General features: G+C 66.5%; 1 protein-coding gene across 2 annotated transcripts; it reads right to left on the reverse strand.

The window, feature by feature from the left end:
* Positions 1 to 1,910: 1,910 nt before the first annotated feature.
* Positions 1,911 to 19,711, reverse strand: RTN2 (reticulon 2). 2 transcript variants are annotated; one of them, XM_075915265.2, is made up of 12 exons: positions 19,521 to 19,711; positions 11,513 to 11,557; positions 10,703 to 11,197; positions 9,807 to 10,069; positions 9,327 to 9,330; positions 8,436 to 8,495; positions 7,641 to 7,848; positions 5,758 to 5,896; positions 4,550 to 4,619; positions 4,407 to 4,453; positions 4,017 to 4,075; positions 1,911 to 2,496 (listed from the first exon to the last, which is right to left on the reverse strand). In XM_075915265.2, the coding sequence occupies exons 1-12, from the start codon at positions 19,549 to 19,551 to the stop codon at positions 2,454 to 2,456; spliced, it is 1,464 nt and encodes a 487-aa protein (XP_075771380.2). In that variant the 5' UTR covers positions 19,552 to 19,711; the 3' UTR covers positions 1,911 to 2,453. The 2 variants fall into 2 exon arrangements, with proteins under 2 accessions (XP_075771380.2, XP_075771379.2); XM_075915264.2 differs by lacking the exons at positions 8,436 to 8,495; positions 9,327 to 9,330 and having other exon boundaries at positions 9,836 to 10,069; positions 19,521 to 19,710.
* Between the last annotated feature and the right edge of the window lie 702 nt (positions 19,712 to 20,413).

Consider the following 20,413-nt stretch of genomic DNA (forward strand, 5'->3'; position numbering starts at 1 on the left):
CACCGCACCCTCCCTGGTGCCTCCAGCCCGGCCCAGCGCGGCGCCGCCTGCAGCGTGTTAGGGACACGCTCCCCTCCCCTCCTAGCGCCTGGGACTCCCCGGGACTCCCCGCCCGAGCCCCCCAGGCCCGCCGGCTCGGCGCGACAGCGACAGCGGCTCCTGGGGGGGGGTGACCCCTGGCTCCCCACCTTAGGGCAGTGGCTTCATTTCCCTAGTGAGTCACAAGCCCTGAGCCGGGGCTCCTGCCACCCCAGCCCCCCAGGGCAGCTCACGCTTCCGGCTCCCCCACTTGCCACTGGCCGGGGTCAGAGTATGAGCTTGCGTGGCTCAGAGCTCTCAACAGACCGTCCAGGAAAAGCTAGCACCGCAGCATCCAGCCAGCCCGGCTCAGCACCATGGCTCCCGTGCTGCGAGGGAAACTGAGGCACAGGGCGGGAAATGCCTTGCTCAGGATCACAGTGTACTCGATGGGACCAGAGCACAGGAAGCCTGATTCCTAACCCCCCCCTTCCCTAACCACTAGATCCTACTCCCCTCCCTGAACTGCAGGGAGATCCCAGGAGTCCTGGCTCCCAGCCCGTCTCTAACCACTACACTTCCCTTCCCTCCCAGAGCTGGGGAGAGAACCCAGGCGTCCTGGTTTCTGGCCCTCCTGCTCTAACCACTACACCCCACTCCCCTCCCTTCCCAGAACCAAGGAGAGAACCCAAGAATCCTGGTTCCCAGCTCTCCTGCTCTAACCACTAGACCTCACTCCCCTCCCAGAGCCAGGGAGAGAGCCCGGGAGTCCTGGTTCCCAGCTCTCCTGCTCTAACCACTAGACCTCACTCCCCTCCCAGAGCCAGGGAGAGAACCCAAGAATCCTGGTTCCCAGCTCTCCTGCTCTAACCACTAGACCCCACTGCTGCTGAAAGATGCTTGGGGGGGGGGGGAAGAGGCCAGTGGAGGAACTGAGTGACAGAGCCAGGCTTCCCCTGCAGGGCTGTCTCCCCCCTCCCACAGCCAGCCCCTCCCCCCACACACACCCTCTCTCTCTCTCTCTCTCTGCCGGTGTGGGGGCGCCACCTAGTGGGAGATCTCAGCCTCGCACAGAAGCCGCCAGGAACCCCCCCCCCCCCCCCCCATCTCCAGGGAAGTGGGACTTAGCCCCTGCCCTAGACTGAGCCGGAGCCCTGCGAGGCCAGCCCCCCCCCCACACCTCCGGGGGGGCTCTCCGGCCCTAGTGCATTGCGAGACGGTGTCAGACGCCAGGCACACCCCGTCCGGCGCTGCTCCCTTGGCCGCAAGCCGCCTTGTCCCACCGCGGGAAGCCATCGGCTTGGTTCGGCCCGGTTCTTTGCAGCCCCTCGCCGGCTGTCCCCGTCCCCGTCGGGTCTCCCAGGTGTTTGCAGGCGGGGCCCTTCGCTGCCCGCTCGCCCCTGCCCGGCGTCGCCTGGGTTGCTCTTATTTCCCCTTTCGGAGCCGGGCCCGGAGACGCGGGACTCTCTCCCCACTGCGGTGACTTTCGGAGCCGGGCCCGGAGACGCGGGACTCTCTCCCCACTGCGGTGACTTTCGGAGCCGGGCCCGGAGACGCGGGACTCTCTCCCCACTGCGGTGACTTTCGGAGCCGGGCCCTGAGACGCGGGACTCTCTCCCCACTGCGGTGACTTTCGGAGCCGGGCCCTGAGACGCGGGACTCTCTCCCCACTGTGGTGACTTTTCAAAGAGGGTCGCCCAGGGCTCAGATCCCTCCGCTAGGCTGTTTCGGGCGCATCCGGGGGGGTAAAGATTCGGGGGGGCAGCCCTGGCCGTGGCCCCCATGGGGATCCCCCCCGACCGCCCAGCCCTGTTGCCGGCCAGGAGCTATCCTTGCCCGCTGGCCAGCAAGCCGGGGCCGGGGCCTGGCGCAGCGAGGGACTCAAACCAGCGACCTTTTCACCAGCTTTTTATTAAAGTGTAAATCTGAGTGAGCGGCGGGGGGGGAGGGGCTGTGGCAACTAAAAACAGCGGGCGGGGGGGGGACTCAGACACCCAGCCCCCCGCCTCCCAATCACAGACCCTGAATTCACGTGGGTCCCAGCCCCCCCGGGAAACCGGGGGCCCCCCCGTCCTGCCCTGAGGGGTCCCTCCCCCCCCACCACAGGGCCAGGCTGCCGGGTCTCAGCGGCGGAAGCGGGCCGCCCGGCCCGAGGCAGAGGGGGGCATGCAGGGGCCTCTTGGAAGCTGCACCCGGTTGAAGCGCAGGGGCGCCCCCCTCAGGCACCCCCACCCAGAGCCCAGAGTGTGCAGGGAGCTGCCTCCGGCCCCCCACCCGCGGGAGGGGGCAGCGTGGGGCTGACCTGCGGGCTCCTGCCGGGAGAGGGGCTGCAGCCCCTTTTGCCAGGGTGGGGGGTGCCCCCGGTGGGGGCGACGGGGCTGGGGGGCTGGCGGGGGGGGCAGGGGCGTATGGTGTTGGGGAGCTGGGGCGGCCGCTCATTCTGCCTTCGCTTTGGCACTGGGGAGCCTGGCCTGGATCCTAAAGGGGAGAAAGAAAGGTCACCACCGGGGGGGGTTCACCCCCTCCCCCGCCCGAGCTACGGCCCCTTGGTCCCCCAGGCTCCAGCCCCACCTGGGCTCTGGGCTGGGCAGGCTCCGAGGGGTCCGTGCTGTAGGGAATCAAGGCTGGGGGTCGCGGGGGGGGGCAGCGCTGTAGGGAATTGGAGCCGGGGGTCGCAGGGGGGGTCCATGACACAGGGAATCGGGGCCGGGGGTCACAGGGGGGGTCGCACTGCAGGGAATCGGGGCTGGGGGTCGGGGGGGTCGCACTGCAGGGAATCGGGGCCGGGGGGGGGGGGTCGCACTGCAGGGAATCGGGGCTGGGGGTCGCGGGGGGGGTCGCACTGCAGGGAATCGGGGCTGGGGGTCGCACTGCAGGGAATCGGGGCTGGGGGTCGCGGGGGGGTCGCACTGCAGGGAATCGGGGCTGGGGGTCACAGGGGGGGTCGCACTGCAGGGAATCGGGGCTCGGGGTCGCGGGGGGGGTCGCACTGCAGGGAATCAGGGATGGAGGTCGCAGGGGGGGTTGCACTGCAGGGAATCAGGGATGGAGGTCGCAGGGGGGGTTGCACTGCAGGGAATCGGGGCTGGGGGCCACAGGGGGGTCGCACTGCAGGGAATCAGGGATGGAGGTCGCAGGGGGGGTCGCACTGCAGGGAATCAGGGATGGAGGTCGCAGGGGGGTTGCACTGCAGGGAATCGGGGCTGGGGGTCGCGGGGGGTCGCACTGCAGGGAATCGGGGCTGGGGGTCGCGGGGGGGTCGCACTGCAGGGAATCAGGGATGGAGGTCGCAGGGGGGTTGCACTGCAGGGAATCAGGGATGGAGGTCGCAGGGGGGTTGCACTGCAGGGAATCGGGGCTGGGGGTCGCAGGGGGGGTCGCACTGCAGGGAATCAGGGATGGAGGTCGCGGGGGGGTTGCACTGCAGGGAATCAGGGATGGAGGTCGCAGGGGGGGTCGCACTGCAGGGAATCAGGGATGGAGGTCGCAGGGGGGGTTGCACTGCAGGGAATCGGGGCTGGGGGTCGCGGGGGGTCGCACTGCAGGGAATCGGGGCTCGGGGTCGCAGGGGGGGTCGCACTGCAGGGAATCGGGGCTGGGGGTCGCGGGGGGGTCGCACTGCAGGGAATCAGGGATGGAGGTCGCAGGGGGGTTGCACTGCAGGGAATCGGGGCTGGGGGTCGCACTGCAGGGAATCGGGGCTCGGGATCGCAGGGGGGGTCCACGCTTCAGGGAATCGGGGCCGGGAGTCATGGGGGGTCCACGCTGCAGGGGGGGTCCACGCTTCAGGGAATCGGGGCTCGGGATCGCAGGGGGGGTCCACGCTTCAGGGAATCGGGGCTCGGGATCGCAGGGGGGGTCCACGCTTCAGGGAATCGGGGCCGGGAGTCATGGGGGGTCCACGCTGCAGGGAGGGGTCCACGCTGGCTCCTGGCAGCCGGGAGCCTTCCCCCAGCCCCATGGGCAGACCCAGCGTGGGGCGGGGGGTTGGCTCTTACTTGGCTCTGAGGTGACTCAGTTGGCTCCTCACCAGCCCCACGTACTGGTCAATCTGGGCCTGGAACAAAGAGGGGGGTGAGTGGGGGGGTCTGGGCACAGCCCCCGCCCGAGACCCTCGCACAGCGGCAGGGCCCGGAGCGCTGGGACCGCTGCTGGGGGCCCCGTCGGCCACCTGCCAGGATCCCCAACAAAGGGGAGAGCTTCAGGGAATGGGGGTGCCCCTCCCCTCCCCTCCAGGGGGCGCCACCTCCCCTCCGGCTTCCGGGCGGGGTCTGGCTGGCTCAGGGGGGCAGGGAATCGGGGGGGGGGGGGCTTCCCTCCCGGGGCTGCCATCTCTCTCCCTCCTGCCGTGGGGCGGGTGCCCAGCCCTGGCCACCCCGGCCACTCACCTGGTGCTGCCGGTAGAGCAGAGGGAAGGTAAATGCACTTATCACACCTGGGGGCACAAAGGGGCGGGGTCAGAGACACGCACATCCCCAGGCCCCTCCCCCCCCCGCCCCCCACCTGCCCCCCACCTGCCCCACAGCCTTACCCAGGATGAGCAGCGTCAGCCCGTTGAACACGGCGCCCACGTAGGTGAGGATGTAGAACAGGAAGGCGAACTGCCAACGGGACAGAGCGTGGTGAGAGCCGGGCGGCCCGGGGGCTGCTGCCCGTCCCCGCTCCCCACCGGGCAGCCAGGGGCCCCAGGACATGGGAGCTGTTCCCCCCGGCCCCGTGGGGCTGATGCCGGAGACCCACGGAGCCAGCCGGGGGCCAGCGTCCTGCCGCGACGCTCTGTCCTGGGCACCCGCGAGCCTGCGGAGCCACTCGGCCCCGCCTGCCCGCGCCAGGGATGAGGGCACGCCACTCCCAGGGGTCCCAGAGCGCCAACCCAGCCCCCCACCCCCCGCCCCCGGGTCTGTGCACACGGCCGGGGTCCCAGGAGCCGGGTGCAGCAGGTGCACGAGGGCCGGTGCCCACCCACCTGGCATGGCCACCCCCTGCCTAGCACGGCCACCCCGCTACCCCCCCCCCCCGCCTGGCATGGCCACCCCGCTACCCCCACCCGCCTGGCACGGCCACCCCCTGCCTAGCACGGCCACCCCGCTACCCCCCACCCCCCTGGCATGGCCACCCCGCTACCCCCACCCGCCTGGCACGGCCACCCCCTGCCTAGCACGGCCACCCCGCTACCCCCCCCCGCCTGGCATGGCCACCCCCTGCCTAGCACGGCCACCCCGCTACCCCCACCCGCCTGGCACGGCCACCCCCTGCCTAGCACGGCCACCCCGCTACCCCCACCCCCCCCCGCCTGGCATGGCCACCCCCTGCCTAGCACGGCCACCCCGCTACCCCCACCCGCCTGGCACGGCCACCCCCTGCCTAGCACGGCCACCCCGCTACCCCCACCCGCCTGGCACGGCCACCCCCTGCCTAGCACGGCCACCCCGCTACTCCCACCCGCCTGGCATGGCCACGCAACCACCCCCAGCCACCTGGCATGGCCACGCCTCCAGCCACGTTGCCTGCGTGCTGCTGGGCCACACCCCAACAGCCTCAGCCCCTGGCTCCCCTGCCCCCCCAAATCCAGACAGAGCGGGCACCCCACTTTCAGCAGGTATCGGGGCTCCCTCACTGCCCCCCATGCTTCTCCTCCCACCCCCTCCAGGATGTGCACTGGGGGGGCAATCCCCCCCGTGGCAGCAGGGACAGGGGGTGGGGGACCCCGCGGGGGCGGGTAGCCCGCCCAGCACCCACCTTGATCGAGTCCACCAGGTCCTCCACCAGGAAGAGGCGGCGCAGGGTGTGCGCGGCCCCCAGGACGTCCCGGCTGAGCCGCGAGGCCAGGCGCTCCAGCTGCTCCTGGGACAGCGGCAGCTCCGCATCCAGCTGGGCCCTGGGCACCCGGGGGTGGGGGAGTTAGCCAGTGGGGGGCGGGGCCTGTTAGAACACCCCCCCCACAGCGCCCCCTGCTGGGAGAGCCCGGGGCTGGAATAACCAGGAGCTCCCCCCACAGCCACCCCTCACCTGCCCCGCAGCGCCCCCTGCTGGGAGAGCCCGGGGCTGGAATAGCCAGGAGCTCCCCCACAGCCACCCCCACCCTCCCCGCAGCGCCCCCTGCTGGGAGAGCCCGGGGCTGGAATAGCCAGGAGCTCCCCCCACAGCCACCCCCACCCTCCCCGCAGCGCCCCCTGCTGGGAGAGTCCGGGGCTGGAATAGCCAGGAGCTCCCCCACAGCCACCCCCACCCTCCCCGCAGCGCCCCCTGCTGGGAGAGCCCGGGGCTGGAATAGCCAGGAGCTCCCCCCACAGCCACCCCCACCCTCCCCGCAGCGCCCCCTGCTGGGAGAGTCCGGGGCTGGAATAGCCAGGAGCTCCCCACACAGCCACCCCCACCCTCCCCGCAGCGCCCCCTGCTGGGAGAGTCCGGGGCTGGAATAGCCAGGAGCTCCCCCCACAGCCACCCCCCACCTGCTCCGCAGCGCCCCCTGCTGGGAGAGTCTGGGGCTGGAATAGCCGGGAGCTCCCCCCACAGCCACCCCCCCACCCTCCCCGCAGCGCCCCCTCCTGGGAGAGTTCGGGGCTGGAATAGCCAGGAGCTCCCCCCACAGCCACCCACCCACCTCCCCGCAGCGCCCCCTGCTGGGAGAGTCCCGGGCTGGAATAGCCAGGAGCTCCCTCCACAGCCACCCCCACCCTCCCCGCAGCGCCCCCTGCTGGGAGAGCCCGGGGCTGGTTTCGCTGGACAGCTGAGGAAGGAATTCACTGAAGGGGGAGGGGCCTGGGGGTATTACTCCCATGGGGGGTTGGGGGCACGCAATGAAGGGGGGTGAGATGCACGGGGAGGGGCTCTGAGGGTTGGGAGCAGGGCTGGATTAAGGGGGGGGCTAGCTGGGCAGCTACCTGGGGCGCAGGAATTGCTCGAGCCGGCCTTGGTTGGAAGGGTGTGGGAGGGGAAGGGGAAAGGATGGAGGGGGCAGCAGGGTGCAGGGGTGTCCCAGGGGAGGTCGCACTCCCTGGAGCGGGGCTGGGGGTCACACTCCCTGGCGGGGGTCAGAGGGTCACTCCCTGGGGGGACCAGGGGGTCACACTCCCGGGGGGCCGGGGGGTAGCACTCTCTGGGGGATCTGGGGGAGTCGCTCACTGGAAGGGGCCGCACTCCCTGGGGGGGCCAGGGGTCACACTCCCGGGGGGCCTGGGGGGTCACACTCCCGGGGGGCCGGGGGGTCACACTCCCGGGGGGCCTGGGGGGTCACACTCCCGGGGGGCCTGGGGGGTCACACTCCCGGGGGGCCTGGGGGTCACACTCCCGGGGGGCCTGGGGGTCACACTCCCGGGGGGCCTGGGGGGTCACACTCCCGGGGGGGCCTGGGGGGTCACACTCCCGGGGGGCCAGGGGTCACACTCCCGAGGGGCCTGGGGGTCACACTCCCGGGGGGCCTGGGGGGTCACACTCCCGGGGGGCCAGGGGTCACACTCCCGAGGGGCCTGGGGGTCACACTCCCGGGGGGGCCTGGGGGGTCACACTCCCAGGGGGCCTGTGGGGTCACACTCCCGGGGGGCCAGGGGTCACACTCCCGAGGGGCCAGGGGGTCACACTCCCGGGGGGCCTGGGGGGTCACACTCCCGGGGGGCACTCACTGGAAGGGGTTGGCGCCGTCGGAGCGGTGCAGGACCTGCAGCGCCTTGCGGGCCAGCCGCAGCGAGAGGGTGACGCCCAGCACGGCCAGGGCGCCGTAGGAGCCCACGCTCACGATGCTGAAGTGCAGCAGGCTCAGCAGCGCCACCATGACGCCGGTGAAGACGAGCGCCGAGGTGCGGGTGTCCCGCCAGTACAGCAGGTCGGCCACTGCGGGCGGGGAGAGCGTTAGCGGGGGCCCCCCTTCCCCGTGGACCCTGCCCCGCCCGGGGCACCCCCTAGGGACCCGTCCCCGTCCCACTGCCTGCCCCCCTGGGGCACCTGGCTCCATGCCTCAGGGACCCCCCGCCCCTGGGGCCCCTGGCCCCGTCCCACCCCCAGCCCTGCCCTCTCCATGGCAGAGGGGGGCCCTGCCCCCCCAGGGCGTGGGGGTCGCCCCTTGGGGGGCAGCTGGTGGCTAAGTTTAGCCGGCGGCCTGCAGCTGTCGGGTGGTGCGGCTCCGCCCCCCGCCCTCGGTAACTGACAGGCCCAAGTGCCAGGCGGGGGGAGAGGGGGCACCTCACCCACAGGCGTGGGCTGGGGGGGCAGGGGATTGGGGGCCCCCCCAGCAATCGCGGAACCTCCCCTGCTCTGATCCCAGCCCCCATCTGCCCTGCTCTGCCAGCCCTGCCGCGTGACCCCCCAGCCCCCCTCTGAGCCTGCGCCCCGGCCCCCAGCCCCAGCCTGCGCCCAGCCCCTCACCGCAGGGCCCCCCCCCGACTCAGCCCCGGGGTGCCCCCCGATGGGGCGTCGCTAACCTGCGCTGCCCATGGCGAGCCCGTTGCCTGCAGCGCGGTGCGAGGGTCCTGCCAGCTCGTCTCCGGGTGGGGGCCGGGGGCCGTGGGAGGGGGGAGGCCAGGGGCTATATATAGCCAGCAAATCCCAGCTGCCGTCTCCCATCACGCCACCCCCTTCCTGCCCTGGGCTGCTGACGGGGGAGAGCAGGTAACAGCTGGGGGGCAGCGCGGTCCAGTGCTTAGAGCACAGGGACTAGGCGCCAGGACTCCTGGGTTCTCTCCCCAGCTGTGGGAGGGGAGTGGGGTCTAGTGGCTAGAGCAACGGGGGCCGAAAGCCAGGACTTCTGGCTTCTCCCCCTGGGAGGAAAGAGGGGGTGCAGTAGCCACAGACTCTAGCCACCCGAACTTGATCCCCCAAAGTGGGACGCTGAACCCCTGCACCCCACATCCCATCCCGGCTCCCCCTTCGCTCTCCTTGACCAGAACAAGTCCGTGTCACTCTCCCCGTTGCACAGAGGGGAAACTGAGGCCCCGAAAGGGACTGGCGTCAGGAGCGCAGCAAGTTGGGGCACATGGGAGGAGAGAACCCAGGAGTCCTGGCTCCCAGGCCCCCCACATCTGAGCGTGAGAGCGGGGCCTCCCCTCTCCATTAGCGCTGACCCCTGTGCAGCTCCTGGGGGTGCTGTGCTGCTAGGCTAAGACGGGTGGGTGTCCCCCGCCGGGGGCCAGGTGGACCCCAGGCTGCTGGGCTGACTCTGCAGGGCCAGCCCCATACACCCGGTTCTTTCCTGCAGTCCCTATGACACGGCCCAGAAATGGCTGCATCTCCAGAAATGGCATAGAAGCCAGCCTGGGGTGAGGAAGTCCTGTATAGCCAGCCCCAGCGCCCCACCCCAGAGGTGGCTGCAATACAGCACTGGGCGAGGGGTCCCCGTGGAAGTAACCCCTGTGCCCCAGCCCAGCCTGGCCCTGAGGGAGGGTGGAGCATCCCAGTCCGGCTGTGGGACCCTCAGGAAGGCACGGACCAGCCACGATCCCTGCTCCAGCACCGGGGCTCTGTAAACCCACTGACTCGCCTGCCCCAGATCCTACCCGGGCACTAGCCCACAGTGGGGAGGAACCCTTGGGGGGAAGGGACGCAGGAACCCCTCCTGGCACTCCAGACTCCAGTGCTGTGAACTTCCCCACAGCAGTGTCCTGCCCTGAACTCTAGTGCTGTGAACTTCCCCATGGCAGTGCCCCGCCCCGAACTCCAGTGCTGTGAACTTCCCCACGGCAGTGCCCTGCCCTGAACTCCAGTGCTGTGAACTTCCCCACGGCAGTGCCCCATCCCAGACTCCAATGTTGTGAGCTTCCATCCACCTGCCCCTCACACTGCTCCCACCTGGGTACCAGCTCCCGTGTCTTCATTGGCTGCTCACCTATGATGTACACTGCCAGAGTGTTCCCTGATTGGTCCAGCCCGTCCAGCTGCTGTTCTGTGATTGGTTCCGTATCTTCCTGCTCCCCCTCCTCCTGCGGGCTGGGGGCGGCTGAGGTCTGTGTTGGCGGCCGGCTGCCCTCGGGGTCAGCGTGCCCGGGGGTGCCCTCTGCAGGATGGGGCATTAAGGCCTTGGGTCGCGGGGAGCCCCCTGGCGCAGTCTCCAGAGCAGCCTCTGCCAAGGAGAGGGGGCGACGGGGTCACTGCCGGGGCCACCGAGAACCTGAGACCCCACGAGATCGGCCAGGGCCCCCCAAGCAACGCTCGCCCCTCCCCCACCAGCGCCCGTCCCTTCAGCCCCCAACACAGCCCCTCCCCCACACCAGCCACGCCCCTTCCCTACTGCCCCAACACAGCCCCTCCCCCTCACCAGCCACGCCCCTTCCCTTCTGCCCCCACCTCAGCCCCCCCACCCTAGCCACGCCCCTCCCAACACAGCTTCCCCACACCAGCCACACCCCTTCCCTACTGCCCCAACACAGCCCCTCCCCCACACCTGCCACGCCCCTTCCCTACTGCCCCAACACAGCCCCTCCCCCTCACCAGCCACGCCCCTTCCCTTCTGCCCCCACCTCAGCCCCCCCACCCTAGCCACGCCCCTCCCCTACTGCCCCCAACACAGACTCTCCCCCACCCCAGGCAGCTCCCCTCCCTTCTGCCCCCCAAGAGAGCCCCTCCCCCACCCCAGTAGCTCCCCACCTCTTTTGCCTCCCCAAATCAACAGGGGGCAGTCATGCAAGCCCAGCCCCGTGCCAGTGACCGAGTCACATGACCTGGCCCACGCGTGACCCCATCCCGTGGCCCGTACCTGAGTGCGTGGCGAGGGCTCCCGGCTGCTCTGCTGCCCCCAACGGGGGGTCCCCACACCCACCCCCGCCTGGCACAGCCTGCGGCTCCGGCTCCTCCCATGGCAGGGGGGTGGGCTCCTCCGCGGCGCCCCGGGGGGCATCCCAGGCCGAGAAGGGCTCCAGCCCCTGGCACTGCCCAGCCAGCAGCGCCCGCTCGCCCTCGGGCGACTGGCTCAGGCTGGGGATGTTCTCCAGGCTGTCGCCCAGCGCGGGCACCAAGGTCTCGCAGGTCTCGGGCCGGGGCAGGCTGCTCCTCGTCCGACGGGCCAGGGAGTCCCGCCGCCCCCGGGGCCCCGGCTCGCTAGGGGGGCTGGCATCGGGGCCCCCCGCAATGGTGATGTAGGAGAAGGTCAGCTCCCGCGGGGTCCCCCAGTCCACGGACGTCTCCTCGTCCTCGTCCTCAGAGAATTCCCGCGCCGTCTGCAGCTCCGGGAAGTCCGACTCCTCATTGCCGCCTGCCGGGAGGGCGGGGATCACCAGAGGGGGGGCAGGAAGGAAACCGAACCTCCACCCCCCACCAAGGACCAGGCTGTGAGATGTGCCCCATCTTAGCCCCCCGCCTCCTGATGGGGACCAGGCTGTGGGGTGATCTGCCCCCCCACACTCTCAACCTCGCAGTGGGGACCAGGTTGGAGGAAAACCAGACACTGAGAGGTCCTGGCTCCTGATGGGGACTGGGGCCACGGGGGTCCCAGCTCCACCCGGGATGGGGCTGCGAGAGGAACCCCCGGCAGAGAGCGCTGGGGGAGCTGTCGGGGTCAGGGACTCACCGTCAGTAGAGTCGGGGGTGGTGGAGGCAGTAGAAGGAGATTCTTCTGCAAGACACAGAGCGAGGCGTTGGGGTCAGGCCTGAACCACCAGGAAGTCCACCCCCCCCCACCCCCACCCCCACCCCCGGTCGTGCCCGCAGCCCATTGCTTGCAGCCCAGCGCCCCCTAGTGTTGCACTGGGGCATCGGGCCGGCACTGACTGCCAGGAGAGAGCGCCCCCTACTGAGCTCTGACTCCGTTCCCTGCAGTGCCCCCTAGCACCACACTGGGCCATTGAAGCCAGCACCGACTGCCAGGGGAGAGCGCCCCCTGCTGAGCTCCCACCTGCTCCCTGCAGCGCCCCCTAGTGCCGCACTGGGCCGGCACTGACTGCCAGGGGAGAGCGCCCCCTACTGAGCTCTGACTCCGTTCCCTGCAGCGCCCCCTAGTTCCGCACTGGGCCGGCACTGACTGCCAGGGGAGAGCGCCCCCTGCTGAGCTCTGACTCCGTTCCCTGCAGCGCCCCCTAGTGCCGCACTGGGCCGGCACTGACTGCCAGGGGAGAGCGCCCCCTGCTGAGCTCTGACTCCGTTCCCTGCAGCGCCCCCTAGTTCCACACTGGGCCGGCACCGACTGCAAGGGGAGAGCGCCCCCTACTGAGCTCCCACCTGCTCCCTGCAGCGCCCCCTAGTTCCGCACTGGGCCGGCACTGACTGCCAGGGGAGAGCGCCCCCTACTGAGCTCTGACTCTGTTCCCTGCAGCGCCCCCTAGTGCCGCACTGGGGCATTGAATCCGGCACCGACTGCCAGGGGAGAGCGCCCCCTACTGAGCCCCCCACTCCATTCCCTGCATTCTGTTTTGCAGAGCAAGCCCTGAGCAGCGATTCCAGGCAGCGAGGCCCAAGCCACGGCCTCTCCCGCTGCCCCGACCGCGGGCAGGCCCTGTAGCCAGGGAGCTAAAACATACTAGTCTAGTGTGTGTCTGAGCCTTCTGCACCGCAGTGTGCCTCAGTGTACCTGGCCAGCGCCCCTCCCAGCCACCAGGAAGGGGCGGCCGCAGCGCCGGGGCATCAGACAGGCGGCCGGTTACTGATGTCAAGGCAGGAACAGAGCAGAAGCATCTCAGTGACTGGTTAGGGTCACCGCATGGTACAGGGGTTGTTGATGGAAATGACAGAGGGCTATACAACACTGTGAGGTTACAGGCGCACCGGAAGGTCGTGTAAACACTCCCGGCATGATGAGAGCAGACTGACAACCCCGCATGGCAAGCACCCTCCACCCTTGGGACCGGACAAACAACCTACAGCTCACAGGGGGAAAGTCCCTGACAGCACAAATGTTCCAACAACAACTGAAAAAGAAACACTCGGCTCGATTGCAGCTCGACCCTGCAAAAGCCCTGGGAGCAGGGAGCTGTCGGAGCGTCCGCATCGCGACCGACAGAATCCAGCTTCCCCTCTCGGACCCTGGCCATGAGACTGGGCCACGCCACATCCTGGTAACCATAAAACCGTGGGTAGGCCACGTGTGTGCGTGAATGCCTAGGCTTTCCACTCTGTCGTCTCAATACACGCAGCATCTTTGCCTTTCCCTGTGTGCCGTAGTGGGGGGGCTGTCGCGCTGGAACCCGGGGTTCCCCTGTGCTGTGCTGTGTGATTTCCACTGACACACCCACATGTGGATTGGCCCAGACCCCTAGGACCAGCTTGAGCACATAACAAGGATCTTCCCAGAGGGAGAGACAAAGGGAGGGAGGGGGAGACGGCCACCTGGCTAGGGGGCAGGGTCTGGGAACAAGGCAGTTGCTGGCTGGGGTACACGAAGGGAACAGACGAAGCTGGGTGTTGAGGGGCGATGGATCCCCTACACCAAGGGTCTGAGGCATCTGGCCCTGACTCCTGTAACCGCATCACAGCTGTGCCGTGCTGTATCCTGGAGAAGCAATAAACCCCCCTGTTCTCCCGGCTGGCAGATTCTATTCTGGCTGCTACGGGTGCAGGATCAGGGGGAAACCCCGACGCGCCGTCCCACCCTGAAACAGACATAAGACGGTTTAAGAAGTTGAATAAGGACAAGGGCAAAGGGCTCCACTGAGGAAGGAACAGTCAGTTTCACACACACCGAACGGGAAGTGACGATCTGGGCTGGAGCCCCGCAGAAAGGGAGCTAAGCGTCAGAGTGGACCACAAGCTAAATATGAGTCAATAGTGTGACACTGTTGCAAACAAGCCAACACGACTTGGGGCTGCATGAACAGGAGTGTGGTGAGCAAGACACGAGGAGTCGTCCTTCCGCTCTGCTCTGCGCTGGTTAGGCCTCCGTGGGGGTCTTGTGTCCAGTTCTGGGCACCGCACTTCAAGAAAGATGGGGAGAAATTGGAGAGGGTCCAGAGAAGAGTAACAAAAGTGATGAAAGGTCTAGAGACCTATGAGGAGAGGCTGAAAGAATTGGGCTTGTTTAGTTTGGAAAAGAGAAGACTGAGAGGGGACATGACAGCGGTTTTCAGGTACTTACAAGGGGGTTAGAAGGAGGAGGGAGAAAAAATGGTTTTTTTGGTCTTTGAGAACAGGACAAGAAGCAATGGGCTTAAATTGCAGCAAGGAAAATTTCAGTTGGACATTAGGAAAAACTTCCTGCCTGTCAGGGTGGTTAAACACTGGGATAAATTGCGGAGGGAGGTGGTGGAATCTCCATCTCGGGAGATATTTAAGAGCAGGTTGGACAGACACCGGTCAGGGATGATCTAAATCGCGGTGGCCAACCAGTTAGACACTAAGGGTCTGTCTACACTTCACCCTCTTTCGAGAGAGGGATGCAAATGAAGACATTCGAAATTGCAAATGAAGCTGGGATTTAAATATCCCGCGCTTCATTTGCATATTCACGTTATGGCGCTATTTCGAAATAACAGACGCTGTGAAGACGCGGTTATTTCGAGGGAAAACCCTTCTCTCGAAATAACCCTTATTCCTCATACAATGAGGTTTTCCAGTCATTTGCAGTTTCAAATATCTTCATTTGCGTCCCTCTCTCGAAAGAGGGTGCAAGTGTAGACAGACGCTGTGAGCCAAACGAGCCATGGATGGTAGTGTAAAGAGCCACACATCTCTCCCCCAGAGCCAGGCACCCCCAGCACCCCCATTCTAACCCAACGCCTGGGTCTCACCGGAGCTGCCGTGGCCACAGCCACACACTTCTCCCTCCAGGAACTGGGGTGCGTGCACAAAGCCGGCATGCGGCTCCGAACGAGCCGTAACATTGAGAGCCGCATTTCTGTGCGCAAAGTGCCGCATGTGGCTCACGATCCACAGGTTGGCCACCCCTGCCGAATCATTCTAGATAGGGCTTGGTCCTGCTGTAAGAGCAGGGGGCCGGACTTGATGGCCTCTCGAGGTCCCTTCCAGCTCTAGTGTTCTCAGAGTCTATGGCTACGTCTAGTCTGCAGGCTTCTTTCCGAAGAAGCTTTTCCGGACGAGATCTCCTGAAAAAACTTCTTTTGAAAGAGCGTCCACACGGAATAGACTCTATCTTGTATTTCGGCTGTGATTACTATGGACGGAGCGTCCAGCAGGGCAGCTGTGCCTATGTCTACACTCAGGGCCGTCCCAAGGCATTTTGGTGTCTCCGGGGCGCACGGTGCATGCACAGCCTGGCCACGGCTGCTGGCGCGCAGTCAGGGGCCGGCCCCCAGGGCGCACGGTGCATGCACAGCCTGGCCATGGCTGCTGGCGCGCAGTCAGGGGCCGGCCCCCAGGGCGCACGGTGCATGCACTGCCCAGCCCGGCCTGGCTATCGCTGCTGGCAGGCGTGCCAGGCCGTGCAGGACCCCGCAGCCGTGGGGGGAAGGGCGCTGCGGGAGCCGGGCGCACGGTGCCAGCCTGATGGCAGCTATAAGGGACAGTGTGAGCCCCTTATAGCTGCCATCAGGCGCCCCCCCCCATTGGTTGGAGCCCCAGGCAGCTGCCTGGCGCACCCACCTCTCAGTCCGGCCCTGTCTACACTACAGGGTTTTTGTGCAAGAGCAGCTGTTTTTGCGCAAAACTGCATGGAGCATCCACACCTCACGCGCGTTTCTGCACAAGAAAATGTACAATCAAACGGCAGAGCAGAGGGCTTTTCGCGGCGTAGCAATACCTCTTCCTACGAGGCCAAACTCCTTTTGGCACACGAGTTCTTGTGCCAAAAGGTGTGTGTGTCGACACTCCACAGGGGTTTCTTGTGCAAAAAGAGCCTATCACAAAAAGCACAGGTGCTCTGATCAGAACTTTCTTGTGCAAGAGCGTCCGTGCAGTGCGGGCGCTCTCTTGTGCAAAAGCACATTGCTTTTGCGATGCGCTTTTGAGGCGTGGACGCGCTTTTGCGGCAGATCTCTTTTGCAAAAAGCTTCTTGCGCAAAAACCCTGCAGTGGAGACACAGCCGGAGCTTTTTCCTCTTTCCTCTTCTTTCGAAAGAACTCCCTCTTCTCCGTCCACACACGCCGCCTTCTTCTTTCGCAAACAGGCTTCTTCCTCGTAGAAAGAGGTTTACCCGTGTCGGAAAAACCCCTCTGTTCTTTCGATTTTTTTTCCCGAAAGAACGCGATGGCCGTGTGGACGTAAGTGAGGTTTTTCCGGAAAAACTCTGTAGTGTGGACATAGCCTATGATTCTAAAGATCCTGTGTTTCCTACAAGCATAACAGCACCACCTAGAACATCTGCTCTCACCTGTTCCTGGTCCTGCCAGCCAACGGCCTCGCTCACCCAGGGTGAGGACTCCCCCTTGGGCCACTGGATATAAGTACCCACATGCAAAGCCCTCCCCAGCACCTGCACTGCGTTCTACCACCCCCCCCCCCACACTACTCCTAGTGCCCCCACCTCGTACACCCAGGTTTGCCTGTCGCTACCAGAGTCTCCTTCACCCCACCAAGTTGATCTGAGCACGGGGTTCTTAGGGTGTCTCTACCTTGCCACCCCCCAGCGGGGAACTACCCCTTGGGGCAGCCTCTATGGGCTTACTGCAGGCTGCCCAGCAGGGGGCACTGTTGTGTGAGCCACACTGGCCAGGGGCAGGGCTCTCCCCACGGACGGGGGAGTAGGTATCACCACCTCCCATCACAGTCTGTTCCGGGAACTGATACCCCAGCCCCACGGCTGCTCCAAGCCCCAACAGGTGTAGGGCTGGGGGGTCAGGCATGGGCAAGGCCAGAACCAGGGCCCAGCTGCTGAAGGAGCCTCCCCCTGCCCCAAACTATCTGGTGCCCCGGCAGGCCATGGACAACTGGTGCCTCCTACACGGGGGCGGGGGGCACAAGCTAAAGGGGGGAATGTGACTGCCCCATCTGTCTCCCCCACTCCCAGACACCCAGCCTTCTCCTCACCCCACACGCAAGGGAAAGCCAGGCTGGGGTGAGCAATGGGGAGGGGCACGCTGCTGCAGGGCTTGGTAGGGGGAGCCATGCGGCCAGGTGAAAGGTTCAGCAGGGGGCGCCATGTGGCCAGGGGCAGGGCTCAGCAGGGGGGTGCCATGCGGCCAGGGGCAGGGCTCAGCAGGGGGTGCCATGTGGCCAGGGGCAGGGCTCAGCAGGGGGCGCCGTGTGGCCAGGGGCAGGGTCCAGCAGGGGGTGCCAAGCGGCCAGGTGAAAGGTTCAGAAGGGGGCGCCATGAGGCCAGGGGCAGGGCGCAGCAGGGGGCGCCATGAGGCATGGGGCAGGGCGCAGCAGGGGGGTGCCATGTGACCAGCAGGGGGCGCTATGCGGCCAGGGGCAGGGCGCAGCAGGGGGTGCCATGCGGCCAGGGGCAGGGCGCAGCAGGGGGGTGCCATGTGACCAGCAGGGGGCGCTATGCGGCCAGGGGCAGGGCGCAGCAGGGGGCGCCATGCGGCCAGGGGCAGGGCGCAGCAGGGGGGTGCCATGTGACCAGCAGGGGGCGCCATGCGGCCATGGGCAGGCTGCAGCAGGGGGCGCCGTGCCGCTGGTGCAGGAGTGCTGTCTTTGAATCACTGTTGTGAAGTCCCTGACTCACTCATGCTCCAGTTCCTGGACAGCCTCTCGCTTGGGGAAGTGTCAGTAATGCTGACACCCTGGGGGCTGCCTGCCTGCACCTGTGCCCTATAGCCCAGCGCCCCTAGTGCGATCGTGGGAATGGATCACCCTTGCCTGGGTCCTGTAGCCCAGCGCCCCCTAGTGTGCACAAGGGCAAGGGCCCATCTCCAGCTCTGCTCCACTCAGGCCCCAGGAATGACAGCCGAGAAATGAAAATTCCGTTTTACCAAAAACATAGAGTTTTTGGAACTTTTAAAAAATCCCTAATTGGGACCAAAGCCCCATTGCACTGAAGCTGGATCCCATTCCGCTTTGCAAACAGCTGCCGGAGCCAGCCAGCCCACGGGCCTGGCCCCCCAGGGGCAGAGATGCCTGGGGGCCGGGCACAATTTTGACAAACTATTGCGATTTTAGAGGAAAAATGCAATTTTTCTGAGAAATTGTCAATGTGGCAGAAAGTGATTTTCACTTCAGAAAATCTCAGTGGTAAATTCCAGCTGTGTGTGCGCGCACGTGTGTGCGTGTGCACACGCATGTGCATTGGTCACAACAGCTGAATGGGTCCAGCCCACGGTTGGGGGTCCTAGGTTCTACCATAGTACACCTAATAATAGCACAAGGCACAGCTCCTGCCACTGTGAGGAAGCTGCCCCATGGCTGGGCTTCCCAGCTGATACCGTAATACACTTGATAGCAATAAAATGGACAGCGCCTGGCACTGTGAGGCAGCTGCCCCGAAGCTGCCTCATGGTTCCCAGCTGATACCGTAATACACCTAATAGCAATAAAACGGACAGCGCCTGGCACTGTGAGGAAGCTGCCCTGTAGTTCCCAGCTGATACCGTAATACACCTAATAGTAATAAAATGGACAGCACCTAGCACTGTGAGGAAGCTGCCCCAAAGCTGCCCCATAGTTCCCAGCTGATACCGTAATACACCTAATAGCAATAAAATGGACAGCGCCTGGCATTGTGAGGAAGCTGCCCTGTAGTTCCCAGCTGATACCGTAATACACCTAATAGCAATAAAATGGACAGCGCCTGGCACTGTGAGGAAGCTGCCCCGTGGTTCCCAGCTGATACCGTAATACACCTAATAGCAATAAAATGTACAGTGCCTGGCATTGTGAGGAAGCTGCCCTGTAGTTCCCAGCTGATATCGTAATACACCTAATAGCAATAAAATGGACAGCGCCTGGCACTGTGAGAAAGCTGCCCTGTAGTTCCCAGCTGATACCGTAATACACCTAATAGTAATAAAATGGACAGCACCTAGCACTGTGAGGAAGCTGCCCCAAAGCTGCCCCATAGTTCCCAGCTGATACCGTAATACACCTAATAGCAATAAAATGGACAGCGCCTGGCACTGTGAGGAAGCTGCCCCCGTGGTTCCCAGCTGATACCGTAATACACCTAATAGCAATACAATGGACAGCGCCTGGCAGTGTGAGGCGCTGCCCCAGGGCCGTAACACACCTAATAAATGAAAATCGTTCCCATCAGCACCTCTTCCATCTGGCTCCTTGGCAGCCCCAGGACTGTGACTCCCCCTCCCCCTCGGGGGCCCCGGCCGCCCCCCAGCCCTGGGGCAGAGGCTGGAGTGGGGATTCAGCAATACCCCCCCCCTCCCGGACCGCTGGCTCCCCAAACCAAAGCTTCCAGCAGCGCAGGCCCCGGGGAGGGGCCCAGCCCGCGGATGCCGATGGACCCGGGCGCATGGGGGGCCCTGCCCCGGGGGCCCCTGCTTAGCTCAGCCCCGAGGCCCTCGCCGGTCTGCTGGGGACAGGAGCCCGGAGCAGCCCCCCGCCCCGCCAGGCCGCAGGGCGTGGAGCCGGCCCCAGATTCCCCGCAGCGGCTCCCAGCGGCCCGGGGCGGGGCCCCGCGAGCATCGCAGAAGCCAGGTGAGGGGGAGCCCGGGGACGGATCCCGCCCCGCCCCGATCCCCCAGCCCGGGGCCCGATCCGGACCCCCTCCCCGCGCGCGCCCCGCCCGGGTACGTACTGCAGTGGGCGAACCCCAGGACCTGCCCCATGGCCCCCCAGCTCCCGTCATGGGGCTCGCGGTGCGCTGCGGCGGCGCTGCCCCTCGGTGCCCCCCGGCTCTCATCTCCGCGGCCCCATGCTGCTGCCGCCGGCCGGGTGGGTCTGCAGCCAGCGGCCCCTCCGCGCCGGCCCGCGAGCGAGCGATTGCGGGCGGGGGGGGGGGGCTGCGCAGGAGGGCGGGCGGCGGCTCACAAAGGCGAGGGGCGGGGAGCGGGGGGGGGGGGAGAGACGCAGACAAAGGGGGACGGAGACAAAGGCGCCGGGGAAGGGAGAGAATTTGGGGGGATGCCGGGAGGGGTGGGGTGGATTAGGGGAGTGGAGAGGGAGAGGTGCGGGTAGATCTGGGGAAGGTGGAAAGGGAAGGGTGGGGTAGATGGGGGCAGAGGGAGGGGTGGGGTAGATCTGGGGGGCAGAGGGAGGGGTGGGGTAGATCTGGGGGATGGAGAGGGAGGGTGGGGTAGATCTGGGGGATGGAGAGGGAGGGTGGGGTAGATCTGGGGGGCAGAGGGAGGGGTGGGGTAGATCTGGGGGGCAGAGGGAGGGGTGGGGTAGATCTGTGGGATGGAGAGGGAGGGGTGGGGTAGATCTGTGGGATGGAGAGGGAGGGTGGGGTAGATCTGGGGGGCAGAGGGAGGGGTGGGGTAGATCTGTGGGATGGAGAGGGAGGGTGGGGTAGATCTGGGGGGCAGAGGGAGGGGTGGGGTAGATCTGGGGGATGGAGAGGGAGGGTGGGGTAGATGGGGGGCAGAGGGAGGGGTGGGGTAGATCTGAGGGGCAGAGGGAGGGGTGGGGTAGATCTGGGGGGCAGAGGGAGGGGTGGGGTAGATCTGTGGGATGGAGAGGGAGGGTGAG

Source organism: Pelodiscus sinensis, chromosome 18, assembly GCF_052426305.1.
Source record: "Pelodiscus sinensis isolate ZL-2025 chromosome 18, ASM5242630v1, whole genome shotgun sequence".
Classification (NCBI taxonomy): Eukaryota; Metazoa; Chordata; order Testudines; family Trionychidae; genus Pelodiscus; species Pelodiscus sinensis.